The sequence below is a fragment of the Gobius niger genome, assembly GCF_951799975.1.
Source record: "Gobius niger genome assembly, chromosome: 8".
NCBI lineage: Eukaryota > Metazoa > Chordata > Actinopteri > Gobiiformes > Gobiidae > Gobius > Gobius niger.
In genome coordinates this window covers 24321897-24343973 of record NC_136859.1, presented here as the reverse complement: position 1 = coordinate 24343973, position 22077 = coordinate 24321897, and the positions used below count along the sequence as shown (strand labels likewise).

Genomic DNA, 22077 nt, shown 5'->3' with positions numbered 1-22077 from the left:
TTGTGAAAGCAAGAAATGAAGCTAGCTACAGTACAACTTTGTACTTTGTTAAGCTCATAACATTGAAACTCAAAGTCATGTGTGTTTATGAAAGGTTACAAAGCACCAGACGAGTGCGCCGCTCCATCTGAAAGTCAAAGCCTGAAGAGAATCCTTGTGGGAACCCTCTGATGTCAAACCTAATGAGTTTTGTGCTGGCAGACTGACAGGACCGTCCCGTAACGGGAAGGCGTCCCAGAGAAGATGGTTCCCGGCACATGTCACAATAACACACCTGCTGTAGTACATGAGCAATGATCGGAATGGATTGGTCCAGACATGGATTAACACGAGGAGAGGAAGATAGAGAAGAAGAAAATATGTGACCAGACAAACAGTAAGAAAGGACTTAAATGGGACTACACCCATATTTTACAGCACTAATCTGGGGCAGGAGTAATCCAACAGTGACTTGCAAAACTCAGGAGAAAACGCTATTGTGTAGAATTTCTATGAAAATGCATATAATTTGACAAAATTGTGACTGCAGATCGAAGCATTAGACCCCATTGTGTATGCAGTGTGTTTTTGTGTGTGTGTGTTTTGTTTTTGGGTTTTTTGGGGGGGGTTTTTTTGGGGGGGGGGGGCTGTGGCTTCAATGCTCCTTCAGGTGAAGAAGGAAGTCATGGAGATTCTACATTAGACAGAACTTAATGCTTCTCCTGGATTTAAGTTTCATACACAAGGCCATCGGGAATTAGCAGTGATTCAGAGTGGGTTGGACTCAAATGTGCACCAAACGCCAAGCTCCAAGCTCTTGAGACAAAACAATACACAACTCAAAGCTTGAAGAGTTAAAACTTTGTGACTTCAGAATATGTCCATGTAGCGTAGTTGTGTCTAAAATGCAAATGTTTTCTGTATGTGGCCAGGTGTTCAGGAGAGACCAAGGTGAGTGAGAGAGCACAGGGGAAGGGAAGATCAGCACGAGGTAAATTATTCATGTAGCCGATAGTGTTATTCAGGACTCTCCACTTCCTCTGCTTAGACGGGAGTTTGAGCAGCTTTAGATACTGCACATTCGCTTTGATACAAGACTTCACAGACTTCCACGTAGAGCTTCTCTATACGGCTGTAACATACCAGCCTTTGCCAACAGGGCCATCGATAAATCTATAGCGCCAACATCTGTTTTTCATATTGTGCCACTTTTTTGAATATTGATCTCGAACAGGCCATTTGCAAAAAAAGTTAGGAATTTTGTAACTTCACTCCCAAAGAGAGCAGCCTCCAAGGGTCAAACTTTGAACCCCATCGATAATAAAAAGACACAGCATTATATTGCATCATTTAACATGTTTTTGTTAGACAATGAAACCACATACAGACACTTTCTTGAGCACTGGGGATCAATACAATTTCAACAATGATAAAAAAAAAATGTACTTGTAATTACTTAAATGACAGCAAAGCATGTCCGCCGTGTGGGACCCTGCTGTGGCTTGTGTATGAAAAGTACTTTGTGGTGTTGCAGCATTAGCCCTGGGTCCAGATTTTGTTGGTGAGTGGAGCGGCGCAGAATGTGTGAAAAGCCAAGGTCTTTGAAGGAAGGCAGCTTTAATCTTTTCTGCTTCTAGGTTTTCCTCCCACTTTCCCCCGTTTTCTATGAGCCTTTAAAAGCATTTCATAGTGCAGCTCTCTAGGGGCAAAGGTGCACAGCGCATACCTTGCATTAAACACGATGTGGATGCTGATGGTCCAAAATTATTATTGCTTTCAGTGGTTTTAGGTTGTACTCATGCTGGTCTAGACTCAAAATGTGCATCATAAATCTAACTTTCTAGACCTAAACTTTTATTAATAGGTAAAAACAGCACAACTCTGGTTAAAGGCAATTTGTAGGCAACAGAATCGGAATAAATTTCTGTTCTCAAAGTAGCAAAAATGATCATTCCTTTATATGAACTTAATATAACACACAAAGTTTATGATCATGCAGTATAACCTGTCTTTAGAAGTTCTAGTGCAGTGCGTATCTCCAACTTAAAGTGCTATTTAAAACCTTATCGTTGTTGATGGGATGATTGGAGGGGCTTTCATCTCCCCCGGTGTCTCTGGCCAGAAAACCACAATTGCAACTTTCCTCCACCGTCACGGAGCACTAATACACACTAATGGAATCACGAAGAAGAAGCTAACAGGCAAAGCTAACTGCGGGCTAGCGCCGCTTAAACAGTATTTACAGCCAAGTTTGAGTGAAAAAAATTACCTCTATTGTGTAGTTGGATGTACAATATCCCTCTCTCCCTTTGTCTTTTCTGTCACCGTAGTATTTACTCTAACGGGCAATTAATGAGTAAAAAACCGTAACATGCTACGACACCTGCAGTGGCGCTTATGGCCTCTAGGGGCAAGAGTTTTTAGTACTGCTTTAAGCTTGTGTTCTTTAACATTTTCAGGCCTCGACCTCTGAAATGACCATGCAAACTATCCACCACTAAAAAAAAATCTATTCATATAGTTTAAAATCAAGTAAAGCGTATTTAAAATCTTGCTAAGTAATGCTACATTGTTTGATTAGTTGTTTGTTTGTTCTCTTTAATTGAGACTTATATCAAATACATTACAATTATTTTCTTTTTTTTTAATGTTCGAATCATCTTGGGACGCACCGCTGCGTACACGCCACCCCCCTTGGGGCTCTAACACATTATTGATCTTTCACCACATTTACCATTACTAGAGCATATATTACGCAATTATCACTTTTTATCTTTGCAATTCCCTCACGACACAACCATCCAGAGACTAAAATAGGACTTTTATGATAATTAAGTTTTAATCTGGAATTTCCATAAAACTAACAACTTTAAATGCAAACATAAATCCCAGAAACTCCCGAGTGCTGACTAAACAGTTGTTTTGCCCTCCACGCTGGCCCTTCACTTCACCAGCTGCATTTGAATGTGCGAAGAGCGTCATTGTAAAGCTCCCAAGTCATCCTTTTATGCCTGTGAATTAATGTGGACCTAAAATATTCATGTTTGCAGATCGGAGCGTGGGAGAGCGGCGTGTCTCACCTATGTACACTCTGCGGCTGAACCTCTGCATCAGCAGCAGCACAAACACGTGCAGTGGGATGAGGTTGATGATGAAGACGTAGCCGCCCCAAGCAGAAACCTGCAAATGCACAAGACAAACTGTTAATGAGAAGTGCATGGGAAGACAGATACAGTACTTTTGACAAGCATGTGTTTGTCTAATCCCACCCCCCAAAAAAATCTGATTTTGGTCACTTTGTGTTGCAGTCTGACCACTGGCTGACTCCCTTATTCAAAACCATGCCTATATAGGTGTACAGCACTGGGATTAAGCCTAAGGCACTTTGCAGCGATAGACTTCACCCATAGAATAGAAATGTACAGCTAATTTCCGACAAACTTACAGCTTGCCTCAGAGTTATGGATTCCGGTTGGGAGCATGGTGATTTACCAGATGTCGCTCATACATAATTTCCTGCCTTGTCTATTCAGTTACCCCTTCTAAGCAACAAACCTTTGAGGAAAAAAAGGAAGTTTGTGAAAAGCACAGTGTCAGCTGTACACCAGATGTCTCAAACAATGAAGACTGATCTAAGAATGTGCTTGCAATACTCAATACAGAAAAACTTGTCAAACTTTATAGAACGCATCCTAATTGGTAACTAAGTTTATGCATAAAGTTAAAGCAAAACGGGTTCAGGAGGTCGGGGTTATCCATGTTTATGATACGTTGGAAGCTTTTTTAATTTTTTTTATGAAGTCTGCCAATTTACATGATTGGGCAACATTTTCTCCAAAAAGTATTGAGCTTTATAAACATACAAATGGCACCACAGCGGAAAAAACGAAACAATCACATTCCAAAGCAGCACATTCTTCCAAAACTGCATAGTGTCGGCTTGAATCGACTCAAAATGTCTTGCTGCGCTGCTTTCTTGTGCCTGGGATGTTCTGGTTTTATTTATCTTGACAGTCTGGTCTGAGTTCTATGTTTGTATTGTTGAGAACTGCCATTTTTTTCCTCTGGGTTTGAAACATAACTAACCGCTCTACTCTTGTGGTGAGATCGTCAGTTCATTCTGTATTTCAAGAATTGGAAAAAAATAAACCCACTGATGGAAAAAATATTGTTTTATCATCCATCACATGAAACTGTAGCAACAGACACATGCTTCACCAAACCTGCCTTTATCATTGAAACATGGAAAAACACAAAGGTGAAATAAATTATGTAAAAATGTTAAATAATAATACAAATAATAATTAAGCAAATGTCTTATTGTGTTAAATTCTCTTTTGCTACAGCTGCCTCCATAACCATTCAGAACTCCTCCACGCCAAGTCCAAAGAGGATAAAGCCAAGCCCTAGCGTTTGTTTGTTTATTTATTTGGTCGGGACAGTGCGTGTTAATGAACACACATGGGTCTCATGCATGTAAACACGCCTCCCTGGATCGTAGCCATGAGCCAATTTCCATCCTTTGTCCCACACTCACACTCCCAAACCCACTCTCATTTATTCTAGCCTATTGTACATGTTTTTAGTGGTAGGGGAAACAGGAGAACCCGGAGGAAACCTACAGAGACACGGGGAGGACATGCAAACTCCACACAGAAAGGCCCAAGGCAACAAGCGATGTCCTCTTAGCCCTAACCGAGCACATGCTGTCCAGTTCAGCTTCACCCAAATCGAAAAGGCTCTTGACCTGCGAGCTTCCAGCCTTGTAGGCCAGTGTAACGCCTCATTTGAAAACCAAGGCCTAAGCTCTTGCCTGGTTTTTGTTATGTTTTTGTCACATTTCTTTACATTACACTAAAAAACGAAATGTGGCCAAAACATTACAAAAAAGCAATGAGAATGTGAGGAAAACACAAGAAAAACGACTAAAATGTGACCACAAAAACAAGGAAGAAGCTTAGATGAGTTTTGTAGGCCTTATTTTTAAGGTGGGGTTAAGAGGTTAAAGGGACTGTACATAAAATGTTAAGTATTTTCCTCCCCCTACATGTTCCAGCCATGTCCTAATGTGTTGAATGAGCTCAGACCTGTTCACCAGAACTGCCTCTAAAATCCTGCACCGTCACCCAAAATGGTGTTACTTCGGGTCCGAAGTGCCGTCATGCACGAGCTTAATATAGAAGCTGCAGTTACGCATTAGACCTGAGGTGGCAGAAGTGAGCATAAAATGACTAACTTACATCTAGCCCCTTTAAGGCAAGTACTCACCTTTTGTGCATATTTTAGTTTGATTGGGGGGAACATGATCCGATTACTTTCCACATAGTCATCCGTTCATATATAGAAATTCCCCTTTGTACAATGAACATCCCCCCACCTGGGTGCAGCCGGTCTAGATCATCACAATACAATTTATCACCATATAATCTATGTAAAGGCAGAGTGCCGGATGCATTGCATTTCGATGTCTTTACCCATAAGCAAGCAGTGGCTTTGTGCTTTATCGTCTTGGGATCATGATGAGATTTTGATGCTCGCTAAAACACTGCAGAGTTTTATGGTGCGGTAGATAATCAGAGTTGTAAAATTCCCGCTGGTCTCCGCGCGCTGGGACCGAATGCTGCATGTATTTTGTCACTTATTCACAAAACACAGAGCCCCGTAATGAGGCAGTGGGCAGCCACACGAGTCCACCTGAGAGATGCCCAATTATTGTGAGACGTAATATTCGAACAGCCATTAAACCAGGGGAAACACAGAAGATAAATATTGGGTTGTTGCTATGACTTGCATTTGTATTTAAGTCCATTAGCGTTAATCTTTTTCGTTTTATAACTTTCAAAGAGAGCGTACTTTAAAATGAGCTAATGAACTAATCTTTGCTGAATGCACTGACCATGAGTGTTCAGAGCTTACAATAATATTAACCTCTTAAGCCCCACCTGAACCGAGCACATTTTCTCCAGTCTGGCATTACTCAAAACTGAACGCTTCTTGAAAAAAGCTTCAAAATAGCGACAAAAAAAAGAAGAAACAAAAAAAGAGTCAAAATGAACCGATGCCAGTGCAATGAAAAAGTGAACAACAAAAAAAGTGACAAAAACTCAACAAAAAGAAAAGAATGTAACAAGAAAGTAGGGATGGGTATCGATACCACTACTCTTATCCCCAAAAAAGTTAGATCCTATTCACCTTATTCCGGAAGTTCGCGTGGGCACCGCCATGAATTGTGCCCCTTTTCTCCTATCAGTTAACATAGGACTTGAGAAGTAATGATAAAATCAGTTACTACACGAAAACAAAGCCGATTTTTGGACGCACAGAGAAACGGTGCAGTGTTGACTTGTTGGTGCAAGTGAACATTGAACATTTTACACAAATCAATCTACTAAACATGAGATTATACCGGCAAACATTTTCCTTTGTTCTCTGGGCTTCACGCTCTACCAGAAGTGTCAAGACAACAGAAGTGTCGAGACAAAGCAAAAAGAGGCAAAAGTGGGCGGAATAATAAGGTGAATAGAAAGAGAGTCTACTGTATATAAGAAAGGCCAATTTTTTTTATTATTATTATTACTTTACATAGGACCCAATTTATTTAGAATTTGTGCATACATTTAAAATATAGGAGATAAAATACAAATATAAGCCAAAACACAAATGTAATTTAATAATCATCTAGTAAATGAAGGATTAAGTCTCATAAGTGGCTGTTGGTCACATTTGGCTGTAGCTCTGGGACAGAGCCCAAATGAAAACTTACTGTAAAATAATGAACTAGAGCCACTGCCCGTTTCCTCCACATTGTCACACATTGTGTCCAGTGGGTCGACACCGGCTCGCGCTGACGTGCACGAGGGATCGCGCACGCGTAAGTGTGTTCACGCCGCCGCGAGCGCCGTTTGTGTAAAAACAGCCTCCACCCAAAACTCTTGGGTTTTGTGAAGGGAGAAAAGTGCGAGTGACTCGTCCCTCTGTTCAATACGAAGTTGTTACGTTTCGCTTTTTACAGTGGGTTAGCGGCAGCAGCTCGGGGGGTTTCTGAGAATAAGCAAGTTTGAATGTTTAACACCGCATATCCTTCCCACGCGCACCTGTCTCGCTGCGCATACGGCTGCAGGGGGAGACAGGGGAGGCAGTCGCTGAGCGCAGGGATGGTCATTACAGTGCGCTCTCGTGCGGGGCAGTGAGGATGAACAGATCCGATGCAGGGAATGCATCCATGAGAGTGGAGAGAGCCTTTTTCGTGGGACTATTTGAGTGTGTGTGATTGGCGCGGCAACTCAGCGGCTCCGTTTAGAAGATCGATAAGGCTTGAGTTTATCTGTCCAGATAGACGGGCACATGTGGCACGGACGCCTTTATGATACCGGGTTTTGGTACCCATCCCTACAAGAAAGTGACAACGAAAGCGATGAAAAAGCAACAAAACTGTGTCGACAAAACGGCAACAAAGCAAGAAAAAGCTTTCTAATGAGGCATTACACTATCTTAGAGTCTGTAAACTCCAGTTGAGAAGCTTTGAGATTTGGATAGAGCAGAACTGGAGAAAATGCACTCGGTTAAAGGGGCTAGATCAATGGCCGCTGGCTGCTCTGTTTTATGCCCACAACACTAGAGGCCGCCATTGCTCTAGTACCTCCATATCGCCGCTGGTCCCCCATTGAAAAGCATTGGACTTTAGGCAGGTTAAAAACAACTTTAAAGCCTGGTCCCAATTTTTTTGGAACTATCTAGAGCTAGATATTCCTCGCTGGGTTAGTTACAATTAAGGGGACCAGGCTGGTTTTCGTAAGAAGATTTTTTTGAAATCTCGTACTTGAGGGTCGGACTGTTAGCATTGGAGCTGCGCGAGCTACACGTCACGCAAGGGCCGAGTCTACAGTGAAAATCCCGCCCTTATGTCCTTTTTAGGAACATGCTTCGTCAGACCTGGGGAGGGGGAGCGTGGTCATTATGGTAAACGGGGAGGAGTGAGGAGAAGCTGTCCATTTATATATACAGTCTATGGGCTAGATGCAAGTTGGTCATTTTATACTCACTACTGCCACCTCAGGTCTTACGTGTAACTGCAGCTTCTATATTAAGCTTGTGCATGACGGCACTTCGGACCCGAATTAACAACTTTTTGTGTGACTGTGCAGGTTTTTAGAGGCAGTTGTGGTGAACAGGTCTGGGCTACACATCATACATTAGGACATGACTGGAATATGTAGGGGAGGAAAATACATAATTTTAACATTTTTAAACTCCGTATAGTCCCTTTAAAGGTGGGTGGTAAGAGGTTCTCTCCTTTGTGCTACAGCAATGAGAAAAACATGGGGCACGATGCGCGGCTTTATTTTACAACAAGCCCCCACCACACTCTCTCTACACAATGAGGACCCCACATAAGATGCACATGTGCAGCGTACAAGGTTTGTGCCCATTGTCTGCAGGAGTGTGGAGTTGCCAACGAGGAGGCGTCATGGCGTACAATGATTCATCCACGCACCGTCAGTGGGTGAAGGAAATCTATGTGCAAATAATCTGCTTTATCCCTCTTCCAACAACTTCAGTTAAATATTCTATAGGACACAATAATAGAGGTTTTGTGACATGACGTGAAAGTCTTTATAACACACAGGCATTTTTGTTGTAGCCCCATGGTTAAAAAGCAGCAGGCTTACTGAAGTTAATGATTCTTCATAAGAATTAAGAAGTCTTACCACATTCATTTTGAAATATTACTGTATGATCCCACTTAATGCCGGGTCATTTTTGTGATTAAATTTTTTAAATACAACGAGTCAAAGTATCAACATTGTAGCCATGATGCAAATTGCTACAACTCCCTTCATCATATTCCTGCTTTATTATTACTACTCGGCTTTTGTTCCGTTCTTGTTTAGGGACGAGTTTTGGCCAGGATTAGCCAGGCGGTGGGATGTTTTTTGGCATGAATGTAGGACACAGAACGTACCATGTAAAAATAGGAGAGGCAGCACCCGATGGCCCAGAAAACAGAGCCCGTCTTCACCGATTTGACCTGCAGAGAAAGGAGAGAAAATGTGTTTAACAGTCACAACCAATTAATGACGGCAAAAGCTCTACCGACGATAACAGAAATTGTGGTTTTGTAAGTTATGCCTAGTGTGACGAGCAACAAATTTACTTTTCAAACTAGGTTATGCTTTTCCCTACGTGTCAAGAGACGTCTGTGGTTATAATTGGAACTGCTGTTACTTTAAATCTCAGTTGTGTAGCAGAAATGTGAATTATCTTTCTCTATGAATAACATTAGCCCATATAGACACTTGTCAAACCACATAGGATTACAATAACTAAAATATCCACCATATAATGAATATATAGGCACAACAAAGCGCATTAATGAAGCAAAACTGGTCTCTCACTTTTCAAATTGTCAGTGTTTGGCTGTATTTAGCACAATGTTTTATTCATCAGTCTGGTCAGTGAGGCTGCACAAAGGTCAAATACATTAGTCACTTGTTCTTGGCTAAAGTGTCTTATAAATTAGCACCGAGATTTTGCAGGTCACACGAATGTCACATGAGAGGCGCACGTAAACTGGCAACAATAGTCGATGGAATGGGGGCCGATTTAAAGGCAGCATGAGCAGCAGCAATGGCTTGAAATCATATGGAGGATCAGCAAATGGAGCTTAACACTTATTTATTCTCGTTTCAGCTTGGGGCAAAACCAGATCACTTTGTATTAGTTCTGAAATATCGTATCAGATGTAATGTTGGTAATACCAGTCTCAAAGTAGGATAATTTGGAAAGACGTGTGAAAGGTTTTTGGCCATTGTCATGTAATTAAAAAAAGGGAAAAAATATAAATAACAAATTCCAGTCCAACTTTATTTATAGAGCACTTTAAAAACACATGACCATGAAGACATATAAAAACAAATAGGAGTATTTTAAACTCAACACAATAAGAAATGAGGAGCCAGTGCAAAGGTTTCCCAAAGTGGGGACCAAGCCCACCTGGGGGGCCTCAGTGGCACTAAATGGGGGCCCCCAAAGCTTGTTTACAAAACGAAAACGCTGAAATAAATTGATCTTGAAAGGAAATGTATATTTAATGGCTACATTATTATACAACTGCGAGATGTTGCTTTTTATGTAAATTTAGTTATGGAATAAAAACAATTTCCTTTGCTGCCAGGACTCCCTTGAAAAAGAGGTTTTTAATCCCAGGTTAAAGCGACACTGCGTAACATTTTGGACTATACTGTTGCCATCAGTACAAAAGATGCTCCTAATGACCAGAAAATGCTATTATTGGATTTGGATGAGGATTTAATTCATTTAAATCACAAATTCTGCTGACTTTAGTCACATCTCCATGGAGACGAGCTGGTGACGTCCCGCTCCCAGTAAAGTTAGTCATGTCTTAGGAAAGCTGAGCCGCTCACAGCAAAGGCACATGTTTGTTTGGACATTTACATGGTATTTTTCAATGATGAAAATATCTGTCATAAAATAAATGGTTGTATTTCAATTAGATTTTTTAGGTAAAATTCCATGCAGTGTGGCTTTAAATAAAGGTAAAATAAAAAGCACATTTCTTAGAATAGAGAAGACATACTTATTTACTTTTAATATTTCTGAATGGATGAGGAGGCTGCAATGTTCTGGACTTTGCTAATGGCTGGTCTAAGTAATTAGGATGTTTTGTACACTTTTTCCAATGACAGTAAACAGAAAGTGTCGCTATACAATCCAAAATGAAAATGTAAACTAATGATTGTATAGATAGAACAGAAAGCTTACCCAGAGATAATATGTAAACTGCAGTGCAAAGATGGCAATGCCCTCGTTATCGAATGACCCGGCCACAGATCTGGAGATGTATCCTGGAACAATGGCGATGAAACATGCCGCCAGAAGTCCGGCCCCCTGGTTCCACAGTTCTCGCGTCAGCAGGAAGGTGGAGATGGACGTGAGACCGCTAAAAACGGGGGCCAAAAACACACAAACGTCCCGTATATGGACCGTGATGTGGAGGAGATTGAGGACGTAGTGTATGAGCCCCGCGGTCACCATCAACCCGGGGTAAACCTACAGAAAGAAAACAAAGATGGAGTTATTTTCATCCTTCATAAAGAAAATCCACAAAATGAAGAAAGTGTCAAAGTCTATTATTCTATTATACAGTTACAGTACAAAATCATCAGATTTACAGTAACACTGTCTGGCCCATTCGAAAAAGACATTATAGCCATATTGAAAGATTTTTATTACAGCCAAGAAACTCAATCTTTCTCCCATCATTCGCTGCTGTACAGGCTTAGTTTAATATGAAGTGAAAAGCACAACCGATATTGACAAGTGGTGCAGACAGTGTGTGAACAAATGAAAATGCTGTTCCTGCAGCTTTTCTCTGCTGTGGGAGCAAGATACTGCCATTATTTTTCCACTGAATGGGCAATTTATGAACTGTTTTCATACAGTGTACATTGGTGGTGTGCACAAAAACATTTTGTTGTGAGTTCACCTGACAATAGCCTTAGTTCATACTATTTTTGAGTGAGCTTTTTTTTTATTTTGTATAATGTATAATGTGTGTAATAAAAGGATTGCACACAAAGTTAGTTTTGAATCGCTCACATACAGAACAGTGGACAACAGAAAGCAAAATGGTTAAAATAATGAAGAAAAAGGAATTACAACAACATTCTCTCTGTAAACATGGAGCCAGTTCAGTAAATGTGCGCATTCATGTGGATCCACTTGTGTGTGAATACGCTGTAATACATGTGTCAGGCCTGAGTGCGGCGCTGAACCACAGAAAGTCTTCCAAATAAGACAAAGACAAATATCTAAAACCTGCTCCATGGATTTCTAAAAGTGGAATTTAAGCTTCAAATCTGACTGGACAACAGCATCGACGCTGTCAGTGAAAGGACTGTTCTAAGATCATGGACAGAGCGGAAGCCTTGGTGAGTTTTTGCGGTGGAGCAGAGGAGAGTGGGATTTTACAGGCATTATAAGGTCAGCAGATTGTGCATAAACGCTGGCGCTGTGATCTCATCGTTTTAGGAAAAGTTCCAACGAGGCTGAACCACTGGAGCCCCGTGAACTGCACACTGAAAACTTTCCACTCTGGGGCCTAGTTTGTTTCAAAAATGTACATTTACAGACCCCCCAAAACACCAGCGATGTATAAGTGATACGCGTGTTTGATGTTTATATGTTGCTTTGCATTTAGGACAACATTCATCTTCATGTGGCGTTCTCAAAGTCAAAGCCTGTTTAGTTGACTAATATCAACCCTTCCAGTCGAGCTCAGGAGAACAGATTAGCCCACAACAATTAATTCTCATCCATCGACCCCTGCACACACATAGTACAGTCGAGAGGAGAGGGGAATCACGAGAGATGAGCTGAGTAATGACGTGTTAAAATGATCCTCGTCTGTGTGTCCTCTAGCCGGTATGAAGACAAATCAGTTCAATGCTTTTTACTCATGCACCGCATCCCCAAAGAGCAGTTTGCCCATCCAGCAAATCTGCACAGTGAATGTGAGCGCATCCACACAGGGGAAAACAGGGAGAGATGTGCGGATCAGGTCTGCACCATATCAGGATAACACACGATGGAAGAACCATGTTGAATATTGAGATAAGGGATAATAGACTGTAATCATCTAAACCAGTGATGTGGCACTGGGACCCACCATCACGCAAGGAAGACAAATTGCGACCCAAATAAAAACGTTATTTGTCTTATATAATGCAAAAAAATCGTATTTCCCCACAGATTATAGTTGGATAAGTATTAGATAAGCCTAAAAACACTAGGGATGCACCGATACCGCTTTTTCTAAAACCGATACGAGTACTTGGATTTAAGTACTCGCCGATACCGAATACCGATACGAGTACAAGGCATTTTCTTCAACATTCTTACTTTTTTCACAGCAGATTGGTTTGTAATTAGTTAATTTACTCATGTACATTTCCTTAAGTAAAGTAGGCGACACATTTAAGAGTAGTTATATTAGAACAGTGCTGATGCCATTTATTTATTTATTTTTATTTTCATTCAATATAATTTTAAATTTTTATTGCACTTTCCATCATAAACAGAAAAGCCCATGTCCAAAAGCTCCCCAATGCCTGTGCTTTATTCATTTATATATTTGATATTTAACAATAGTATTGAGATGTTACTTAGATGGTCTCTTTTCGTCTTTACTTCAGCTCCGTGAGGATTTTCTCGTGTGTTTGTAGTAACTTAGCGAGTAGCTACAGCGTTTTCATTGTTCTGCTGCAGCTCATTTTCGCTCGATATAAACATGCTGTATGTCTTTAATTTGGATTTTCTGAGGACTTTTAGTCGCTGGGTTAGTTTTTCAGATGAATAAACCCCTGGGCATAAAACGGCGTCAGAATGGCCAAAACTGCTAGCCGCGAGTTAGCAACGCTAGCCTGTATGTTGTAAACACTGCAGACGCTGCAGCACGAACAACATTAAGCTCTGGTTAAATCCAGCACAGACTCTTATTTAGAGAGTGCAGTCTGTAATAAAGTCAGCTCTATGTGGATTATTCTATTTCCACTAAACAATTCTCCAGTTTGTTGCTATTTTCTCTCCTCAGCTGAGAGGTGCGCCTTGTAGGTGCGCTGGCCGCAAGTCAAATGGTATCGGTTTCTGGTATCGGGACCTCCTGAATGAGTACGAGTATGAGTACAAGCCTGTGGTATCGGCCCGATACCCGATACTGGTATTGGTATCGGTGCATACCTTAAAAACACAAAGACAAAACAAGCTGATAAGTCATTTTAACAGACTCAGGCTCAAGATGGATATTGAAAGAAATGTTCCCAGGGAAAGGCTCGCAACCTATACTGAAAACGGTTCCACAACCCACTTTAGAGTCCTCACCCTCCACCCTCCTCACCCTCGCGTGTGTGTCAACTGTGATTATTATGTGTCGGAAATGAACACTTACTGTGCCCCCCACGATTCTGCCCAGAGGGTACCACGCTCTCTCATCGAACCAGTTGAGGAACTCGTAGAACCCATTGGAGGTGAGATGGTGAGTCGACCTGTAGTTGAACCTGAAAGGAAAACAAAAGATGATTTTAGAGCAAAATTCTAATATTCGAAGTGCTAAGGCTTTTATGTTTGATTAGATAGACCAGCTTAGTTTAGCATTTTTTTGTTTGGTTTGTTTCTTTTTTGTTTGTTTGAAGTTGAAGTTACTTAAACATTAAATATCAATCCAGCCAAGTCCTGATTTAGTTCCAGGTTAGTCCTAGATCCCCGTTTTTGACTTGACATTGAGTTTTCCTGTTATTCAAGTTTGATAATCAATTACCAGGGATCTTAAACATTTTTCAGATCAAGACTTCCAAGCTGATTTTGTGAGACGAGGGACACCCACTATTCATCTAGTGCATCAAAATGGGTGAATGTGTGACCCTGTAGTGTAAGGCATACTGTATTTTTAATCTGAACATATTACAAACCATATTCAAGCATTTTGCAAACCCGTGACTTGGTTCATCTGTAATTATTATTTCACACACATGTGTCCGTGATAACAGATATCTTTGTCTTCTTTGATAATAAGACAGAAAATAAAGGAATCCCTCAGACGTTAGTTAAAAAGGACTTTCTGGCATTTTAAATAAAAAATAAAAAATACTTATAATCTTAAAATCTCAACCGAATTAGTGCTTCACTAAAGCTTTTATGTTGTTTGTTTGCTAAAATAATGACTTCTATCTAAACCAACCAAGCCTCGGGACAAATCCATCAAAAATAATCCAGCTATATTTTAAATCCTGCAGCAAGAGAACTTCAGATCAATGAAAGCACCCGCGTGAGTCAAAGCTTTGGAGTGTTGGGAGTGAAACAATATGGAGATTAGCAAACAAGTGAGAAAATTATTGAAGCTGAAAGAGCTGCCAAAATTAGTTAAAAAGAATCCTTTTAATGAGAGCATCTACTGTGACAATAGTGAAAGGTGTTCAAAGTTCATCCTAACTGGTGTTCAGACATTTAAAACATGTCTGTGTGGAAGCATGAGTTCCACTGAGTGCACATGGAGAGACACTATACAACCAGTATACATCAATGTAGTCCACATACAACATTGATATTGCAGGAAGGCGGCATGTTGTGAATGAACTGGCATGGTATTGATCAGGTCAAACTGACATAACAACACATTGCCCTCCAATAACAGGAAACCTTGGCGAGGCTGTTCTGCAAATAGACAAAGATGTTGAGCAATAACACAAGTATTTGCAAATAAACCTGTTTTCAATCCACTACAATGAAAACTCTTAGCACTGACGCTTGTGTTATTTTCAAGGTAAAAAAAATAAAATAAAAAACATCTTAAGAACTGCCAACACCACTCCCAGCGGTGTTGGCATTTTTCAGTCATTTCTATTCATCCTTATGGAGGGTGCTTTCATAATTCAGTTGACAGCTTGGGCTACATCAATGTTGACGGATGCGGACGCAATGTAAAGCACAAGCAACAAAAGAAACATCCCATGGGCAGGTAACATCAGAATAGAAACAGCCGGCTTTATTGTCCACAAACATTGGTGCGTCCAACAAACCCACAGGGAAAACCACCTCTCGTCTCTCCCATGGCATTCATCTCAGCATCTCTTCCCTCAAGATGTTTACACCCACTTATTCTTTTCAAGGGAAACAATATAGTGTGCAGCTTGTTGTAAATAGACTTTGGCTCGTGTACAAATAATCTTGCTTTGGACCTCAGACAAGCTGTGCTCATTCACAGCGGTTAGTCTTTTGGTCCCCAGTGCACTTCTTCACGCTAAGCACAAACTAGTGGCCCACTATAGAAATAAACACAGTTCTGATGGAGGCATATGGCTGGCCCAGGCCCCTGAGGAGATGGAGAAGGAATCGAGGGGGATACGCTAGAAGAGTGGTTTACAAAATATGGCAACAATTTCGCCTTGTTCTCGTTTGCTCCTGGTTGAGATTTGGTTTAGACCGAGCATTCATCATAATTCCCACAATCTAAAGACTTATTAGGTAGATTGGCTGATGAGTCTTGATAAAAATGTCTTGATGGCAAAAGTTTGACCTCCAATACACAAAACAGTGCATCACATCTTATCACAAAACTTTCATAACACTTAACAAATTCCCTTTCAATGAAGAAAGATCTTTTCCACTTATACAAAGACACTAATTACCAAGCTCCAACACCGAAAAGTTATGTAGCGCTGTCCCAACGCAAACCTCTCGACTAATCTTCACAACCGCGAACCCACAGTGGTGAAATCTGTCTGTGAAAGCAAATAAGGCGACTCTGAATTGATTGGCATGTGCTTGAGTGTCCAATGAGAGAAGCAAGTCCAAAAAACAAAAATTCTGAAGACAAGAAATGACGAGAACAGTCCAGACGGTTCTGATGGCAACTCCACTACAATTCACAGATGGTAAACAGATTGAAGACATTTCAGACTAATTATGACCAAGTAATTCGACACGTACCATAATGGCAAAAACTTTCTGAAACTGAGCATACTTCAAAGTCTTATCAAAAAATAACAATTTTTGCAACAGCAGTCTCTCATTACATCCAAATTGAGAGTTTATCGCTCAACAGTAAATGAGAACGGCGACCCTCTTCTTTATTAATCAATCTTGGAAATAAGGTTGAGCTCAATGGTCAAACAAACACAGCGATCTCAATAACGACCGGCAATTTATACCTGCACTAGCAAATAGCTCCTCTGCATACGCAAAAAAATCAATAATGAGAGTCAAAGGCCTCCATTGTTATAGGATACAGACGTGTTTGCATGGAGTTTCTGCTATAAATAATGCAATGTTGCTATATGCCGAATCTCTTCCTTTGTTATTTCTTTTGGTCTTGCACTGCTTCGTTACTTCCTTGTGGTCCCAACAGTAATGAAATGGTAGATATTTTTTAATTAATGTCCACGGCAGCCTGGGACCACAAAGTACATGATCTGTGTGCAGGAGAGGCCCTTTTTTTAATTAAGCCAAATCAGATTTTCAGCCTTACTGTGAAAACCTTGGTAACTGAAAAGCAAACTAAAGCCCATACAAAAACTTGGTGCAGATTGTGTCTTTGTTTCTGCTTCCTCAGAGTGTTGGATAAACTAATGATGTTGGCTAAATGTAAGGCTTGTGGTTGTTGTACTAGCATCCAAGGGTTTATTTCTACTCTTTTTTTAACTAAAGCGCTGACACTGTGCCGTTAGAATGAGCTAAAATGTTACTTCAACATCAAAAAGACATAAATGCTGGATTTATAGTGTTCTGTGTGTAGTTATTGAATATTTCAGATGTTACTGTAATGTATTTCTAAGAATTTGACAGAAAGTGGAATGTTTCAGGATTAGGCATTTGGGATGATGCGATCCCAATGCAAGTGTCAGTTATAGTATTTGCAGGACGTGGTATCAGTCAGACATTTTGCAAACTAATTAGCTGGCAGCCTGTCAAGTTACGATGAAAAATACAAACATCTGTCGTTCACCCAATTGGCATTACAGATTTAAGAGCATAAATAATTCACACACAAAAAAAAAAAAATGTTTCTGGGAGATTTATAGCGTTGTAAATCCCTGACGCCTTTCATCGGCTCATGGGGCTTACTGTAAAATGCTGTTATTCCCCAGGAGGCAGCGCTGAAGCTGTGAATCACAAGCGGGTATATCAGCATTAAGCCATGGTCCTCGTTTTCACACCATATTGAGTAGACTTCAGTGGAGGGAAATAATGTTAAGCCCAATAAGACTAAATTAATAATAACAATAAGCATGGCTAACACTTGTACTGCTAATCCTGTATTGTAGTGTCCTGCCCAAGGACACGACGAACTAAAAGAAAGTCCTTTGCTATTGATTGACTAAAAAATATGCAAAATCTACTTGATCAAGCTTTAACTGTGCTAGAATGTAGTACTCTCTTCAAAGACTTGAAGTTGTGTTTCGAGCCATTTGCGGATGTTTGAGTAATCTTTGATTCATCCCTGGCGACTGCTGTTCACTCAAGCTTGTAACCAGGAAGTGCTTCCCTTACCCTCGGATCTCTGGTAATGCTTATGCTGACAGGCAAAAACATATCGGTCACCATTTTGTTCACCTATTTTACGTCTACTATGTTGTAGACCTTTGTGTATAATTTTGCAACAAGATAAAGACAAAATATCAGTGGTGTATATCGGCATCGGCCAATCAAAACCAATCAAAAAAATCAGTATTAGCCGACACTGTATATCCAATATATCTACTATCGGCCATGCCAACCCCATTCATATCGGTCCCCAAAATTCCATATCGGTCCCCAAAATTCCATATCGGTCGAGCCCTAGTCCTGCCGGTGTGTAACAGAAGTTTGTTGTGCTGGGGAGAGGGGTGCTTGGGAACAGAGCGCTTGTTCAACCAGGAAGAATAGCGATGGAAGTGTGAAGTATTTGAATAAGCTGTTTTAGATCACTATAGTCAAGATGTGTTTGGAATTATTACCAAAAAACCACACAATATACCATGATGGTTAGGGCAGTCATGATAATTACTATATCAACTTATCGTTCAATAAATTCGATAAACGATACATTTTTGGGGTTGATGTTTATCGTCTGTACATTTAGTAGTATTCCCCCCCCCTGTTTCTTCTTTGTAAAACTTTAATTTCTAACTGAAGCCAATTAAGTTACATTATGTTTCATGTTTATTGCAGCTTGTGCTGTATTTTAGGATATGATGATGCACTTTTAGAACAAAGGTTTAGGGTCTTTTTAAGCCTGAGAGGTGACAATATCTAGTATCGTTAGAGTCCATAATATCGTTTATCGCGATTCTTTCCTGTCTCAATATATTGAACTTCAAATTCGTTATCGTGACAGGCCTAATGATGGTTATTGCATATGATCCACATGAGGTATGCATGCTGTTCATATTAGTTACTCTGCACAAATTCCTCCAAGCAGATGCAGTATTTTATTTAGAAAGCTACTGTAAGCCTCGTCTGACAGCAATCCTCCTGGGAGCAGCCGCCGCCTCAGCATTCAGACACTTTCTGCTGCACTGTAATATTTACTAAATCAAACCACAACTTATCTACTGCCTTTCAAGTTTCAACAAATGTATATTTTAGGTTTGGGGAGAGTGATTCCCCCAAAAGGTTGTCACAGTACATTGTTCTTTTTACAAGCAAAGCCTTAGAGATTTTACTCAATCTCATCTATATGTGCCCTATTGTAAAAATAGAAGGCCTCGCTCTCCTTCCACTGCATGACACTCTTCCTCTTTGTCCTATATTTGAACCACAGTGGTACAGTTAAAGTTGGTCAATGTCCAAACAAGTGAAGTTAACAACCTTTAACAGGCCACAGAGTCAGCTCAGCAGACAGCAGTGACCTTCTGCTGCTGTCTCCGAGGATCCAAGCAGCTTCATTCACAGAAAAAAACACTGGTGGGACGAGCGGTGATCCACACGAGAGATTTGATATCATGTCTCAGAATATTTCATGGAATTTATTGAACAGTAATCCTTTGATTTACTGCACCAAATAATCATCCAGACAATTTTCTGGGCTTGGGACAATGGGTTTAATGTTTGCTCGTGGCAGGAAAGACACTGAACTATAAAACACAGCAACTTAAAATTTAGAAGAAACAAACAAAGTTACCAATTCCAATAACACTACTTAATACAATCCAACATTAAAATAATATTTACTTATGAACTTGCTAAAAACAGCTTGTGTACAATTCTACCGTCATTTAGGGGGAATCTGGGGCTTTATTATAACGGCTCATAGGATCGGTCATAAAAGAGGTATGAAGCAAATGTAAAGTTAGCAATGCAACCCATCAATCAAGAGCCAGTTTTACTGCGTTGAACAGAGACTGACAAATGGTGTTTATTTAAAAGACATGGAAAAGCAAAAAGACATTTGCTTAGGATTTATGAATAGCACTCCCACAGGTGCACGGTTGTGGTTTTGCAATAAAACAAAACAGCAAAAGCAATTGAGCTGTGGATGAGTGAGTGGATGTTGTTCAAGCGATAAACTAAAGCTTAAGTAGAAAAACAACATATAAATAGGTTTATCGGCAGGTGTAGTGCTTAAGAGTGTTGGAGAATGGAGTCCATGGATGAACAATTTCAGTGCTCCTGCTCTGGAATTAATGTAGCTTTATCAAGTGGAAATATTCGAATTGTGATTTTGAACGGTTTAATCAATATCAAAGCAAGAGCAACAATTAAAAGTGTTGATGGTCATGTTTATTTTGTGATTGGTATGCACTATGCAGCCAACAACTATTATTGTAACTATACGAGAAATCTTGACCCATACAAACCCTTCAGCCCCTCCTTCACTGTTGTATGAGGAGATGGAGGTTACAGAGGGCATTTTGTTTCGAGATTGGAGCTTAAAAGCCTTTCTGGGACAGTCAGAAGCATGTGCACAAGTGGGCCGGGGTCATTGCAGCCTGGGGTGAAGTAGATGGAAACTCTAATAGCCATCGTCCACCTGTACTTCTGTCAGTGACATTATCGCGTGGTGCAACCTACAAAGTGCTTTCCATCGCCGAAACGAAACACAGCCCTTACCTACCTTTTCATCTGTGCGCGATGGCAAACAAGCTTCTAAATTACTATCATCATCTCCAAAGTGGGCCTCCTGTTTTAGGTACAAATCTAATTTCACAGTCCACGGGAAAGAAGAGAGGCAGCCACGCGTCTTGTGATTTTTCATTGTTTTTTGGTTTGGGTTTCGACCCGTGGCTGATATCTGAGAGGCAGTTACAGCGGGAGATGGAGGAGAGGAAGTGGGATATTAATGGAAATGGCAGCAGGTGAAGTAAAGGATAGAATGTAGAAAGTGGCAGATGTTGCACTGACTCCAACAAGGATTTCCAAGGGTTATTTCCAGAAAGTTCAATAAAAACATGAATGTCGTCACCTTTTCCGTCATTTCAGTGATCGACGATATCATTTTAAAGATAATTCTAAATAAATACATTTGAAAAGAAAATTACAATATCAACGTTTATCAGGTTTGTAATTAATTGCAAAGTCACTTCTCTTTTTGATAAACATTCATCAAAATTAAGAAATTAATTTGTAAGCACATTTCTGATTGTTTGCAGAAATAGCACAAGATTGTTGATTGTGAATAAGACAAATTCTTGACTGTAAAAATGTTATTGGCAAAGTAGCATTATGTCCCTGTTAACTGGCTTGACACTTATGAAGAGAGGGATTACCTTTTGCCAAAGACGTAAAAGATTCCTCCGTAATAAATAAAGCCCTCAATTGGGATTGGGATCTAAGTACTGGAGAGCTAATATGAAGAGCCCCCACGCCGCGTTATGTCGAGTTTGAACTATAGTAAAGGTGTTAAAGTCAAAGAGGACGGAGGTGGCTAAGCTGGTTTAGAGCTCAGAGCAGGACCTCACACAAAAGCATTTTGTAAAATCTCATCAAATTCCTCTAAATCCTATTCTGCTGTGCAGGAAACTGGCTGAGTACTGAGGAGCTGTGATTAAACCAGACACATAAAAGGTTTATGGAGGGGGAGCGGTCTTTTGGTCAGAACGTTTTGAAGAGTACAATATATTTTACACTCTACTAAGTTCAATAAAGCATTTTATGGTCCAAGACTATACAGACAGAATTGCACAAATGTAATCAAGAACAAAATGAATTATGAACAAAAGGATTACCAAATGATTTGAGGGTAAACACTGGTCAAACATGTCACAGAAAAACAGAGTAAATTCATTATTTATTTTAGACAGTTTGCTTTATGATGAATATAAAAGGTGGAATATGGATAAAATAGCGTGACAAGTTGTTGCTTTGTAGCTCTCCAGAAACTGTAGGCATTTTCATCTCCATTTGATAAAATTATAAAAACAAAGTCAACATCAAAGTCAAAACAAGTCTCAATCTATACAGAACGTGTTTGGCGCGATATGTCCATTATCTTTAAAAGGAACAGGCCACCGTTTTTACATACTGAGATACGTTCTTGCCTGAGCTTAGATGAGTTCATGCGTACCTGTCTGGTCTTTTCCTGTCCAGAGCACAGACGGTGTTAGC

At 40.2% G+C, this 22077-nt stretch overlaps 1 protein-coding gene across 1 annotated transcript in view; it reads right to left on the bottom strand.

Moving 5' to 3' along the window:
- LOC306966600 (dolichyl-diphosphooligosaccharide--protein glycosyltransferase subunit STT3B-like) overlaps positions 1–22077 on the bottom strand; it is a 62055-nt gene that overhangs the window by 17004 nt on the left and 22974 nt on the right. The window contains exons 2-5 of the mRNA XM_079561399.1: positions 13946–14054; positions 10762–11049; positions 8942–9007; positions 3060–3159 (exon numbers count right to left, since the gene is read on the bottom strand). Of these exons, the coding sequence (XP_079417525.1) occupies positions 3060–3159; positions 8942–9007; positions 10762–11049; positions 13946–14054 (563 nt within the window). The remainder of the gene's footprint in view (positions 1–3059; positions 3160–8941; positions 9008–10761; positions 11050–13945; positions 14055–22077) is intronic.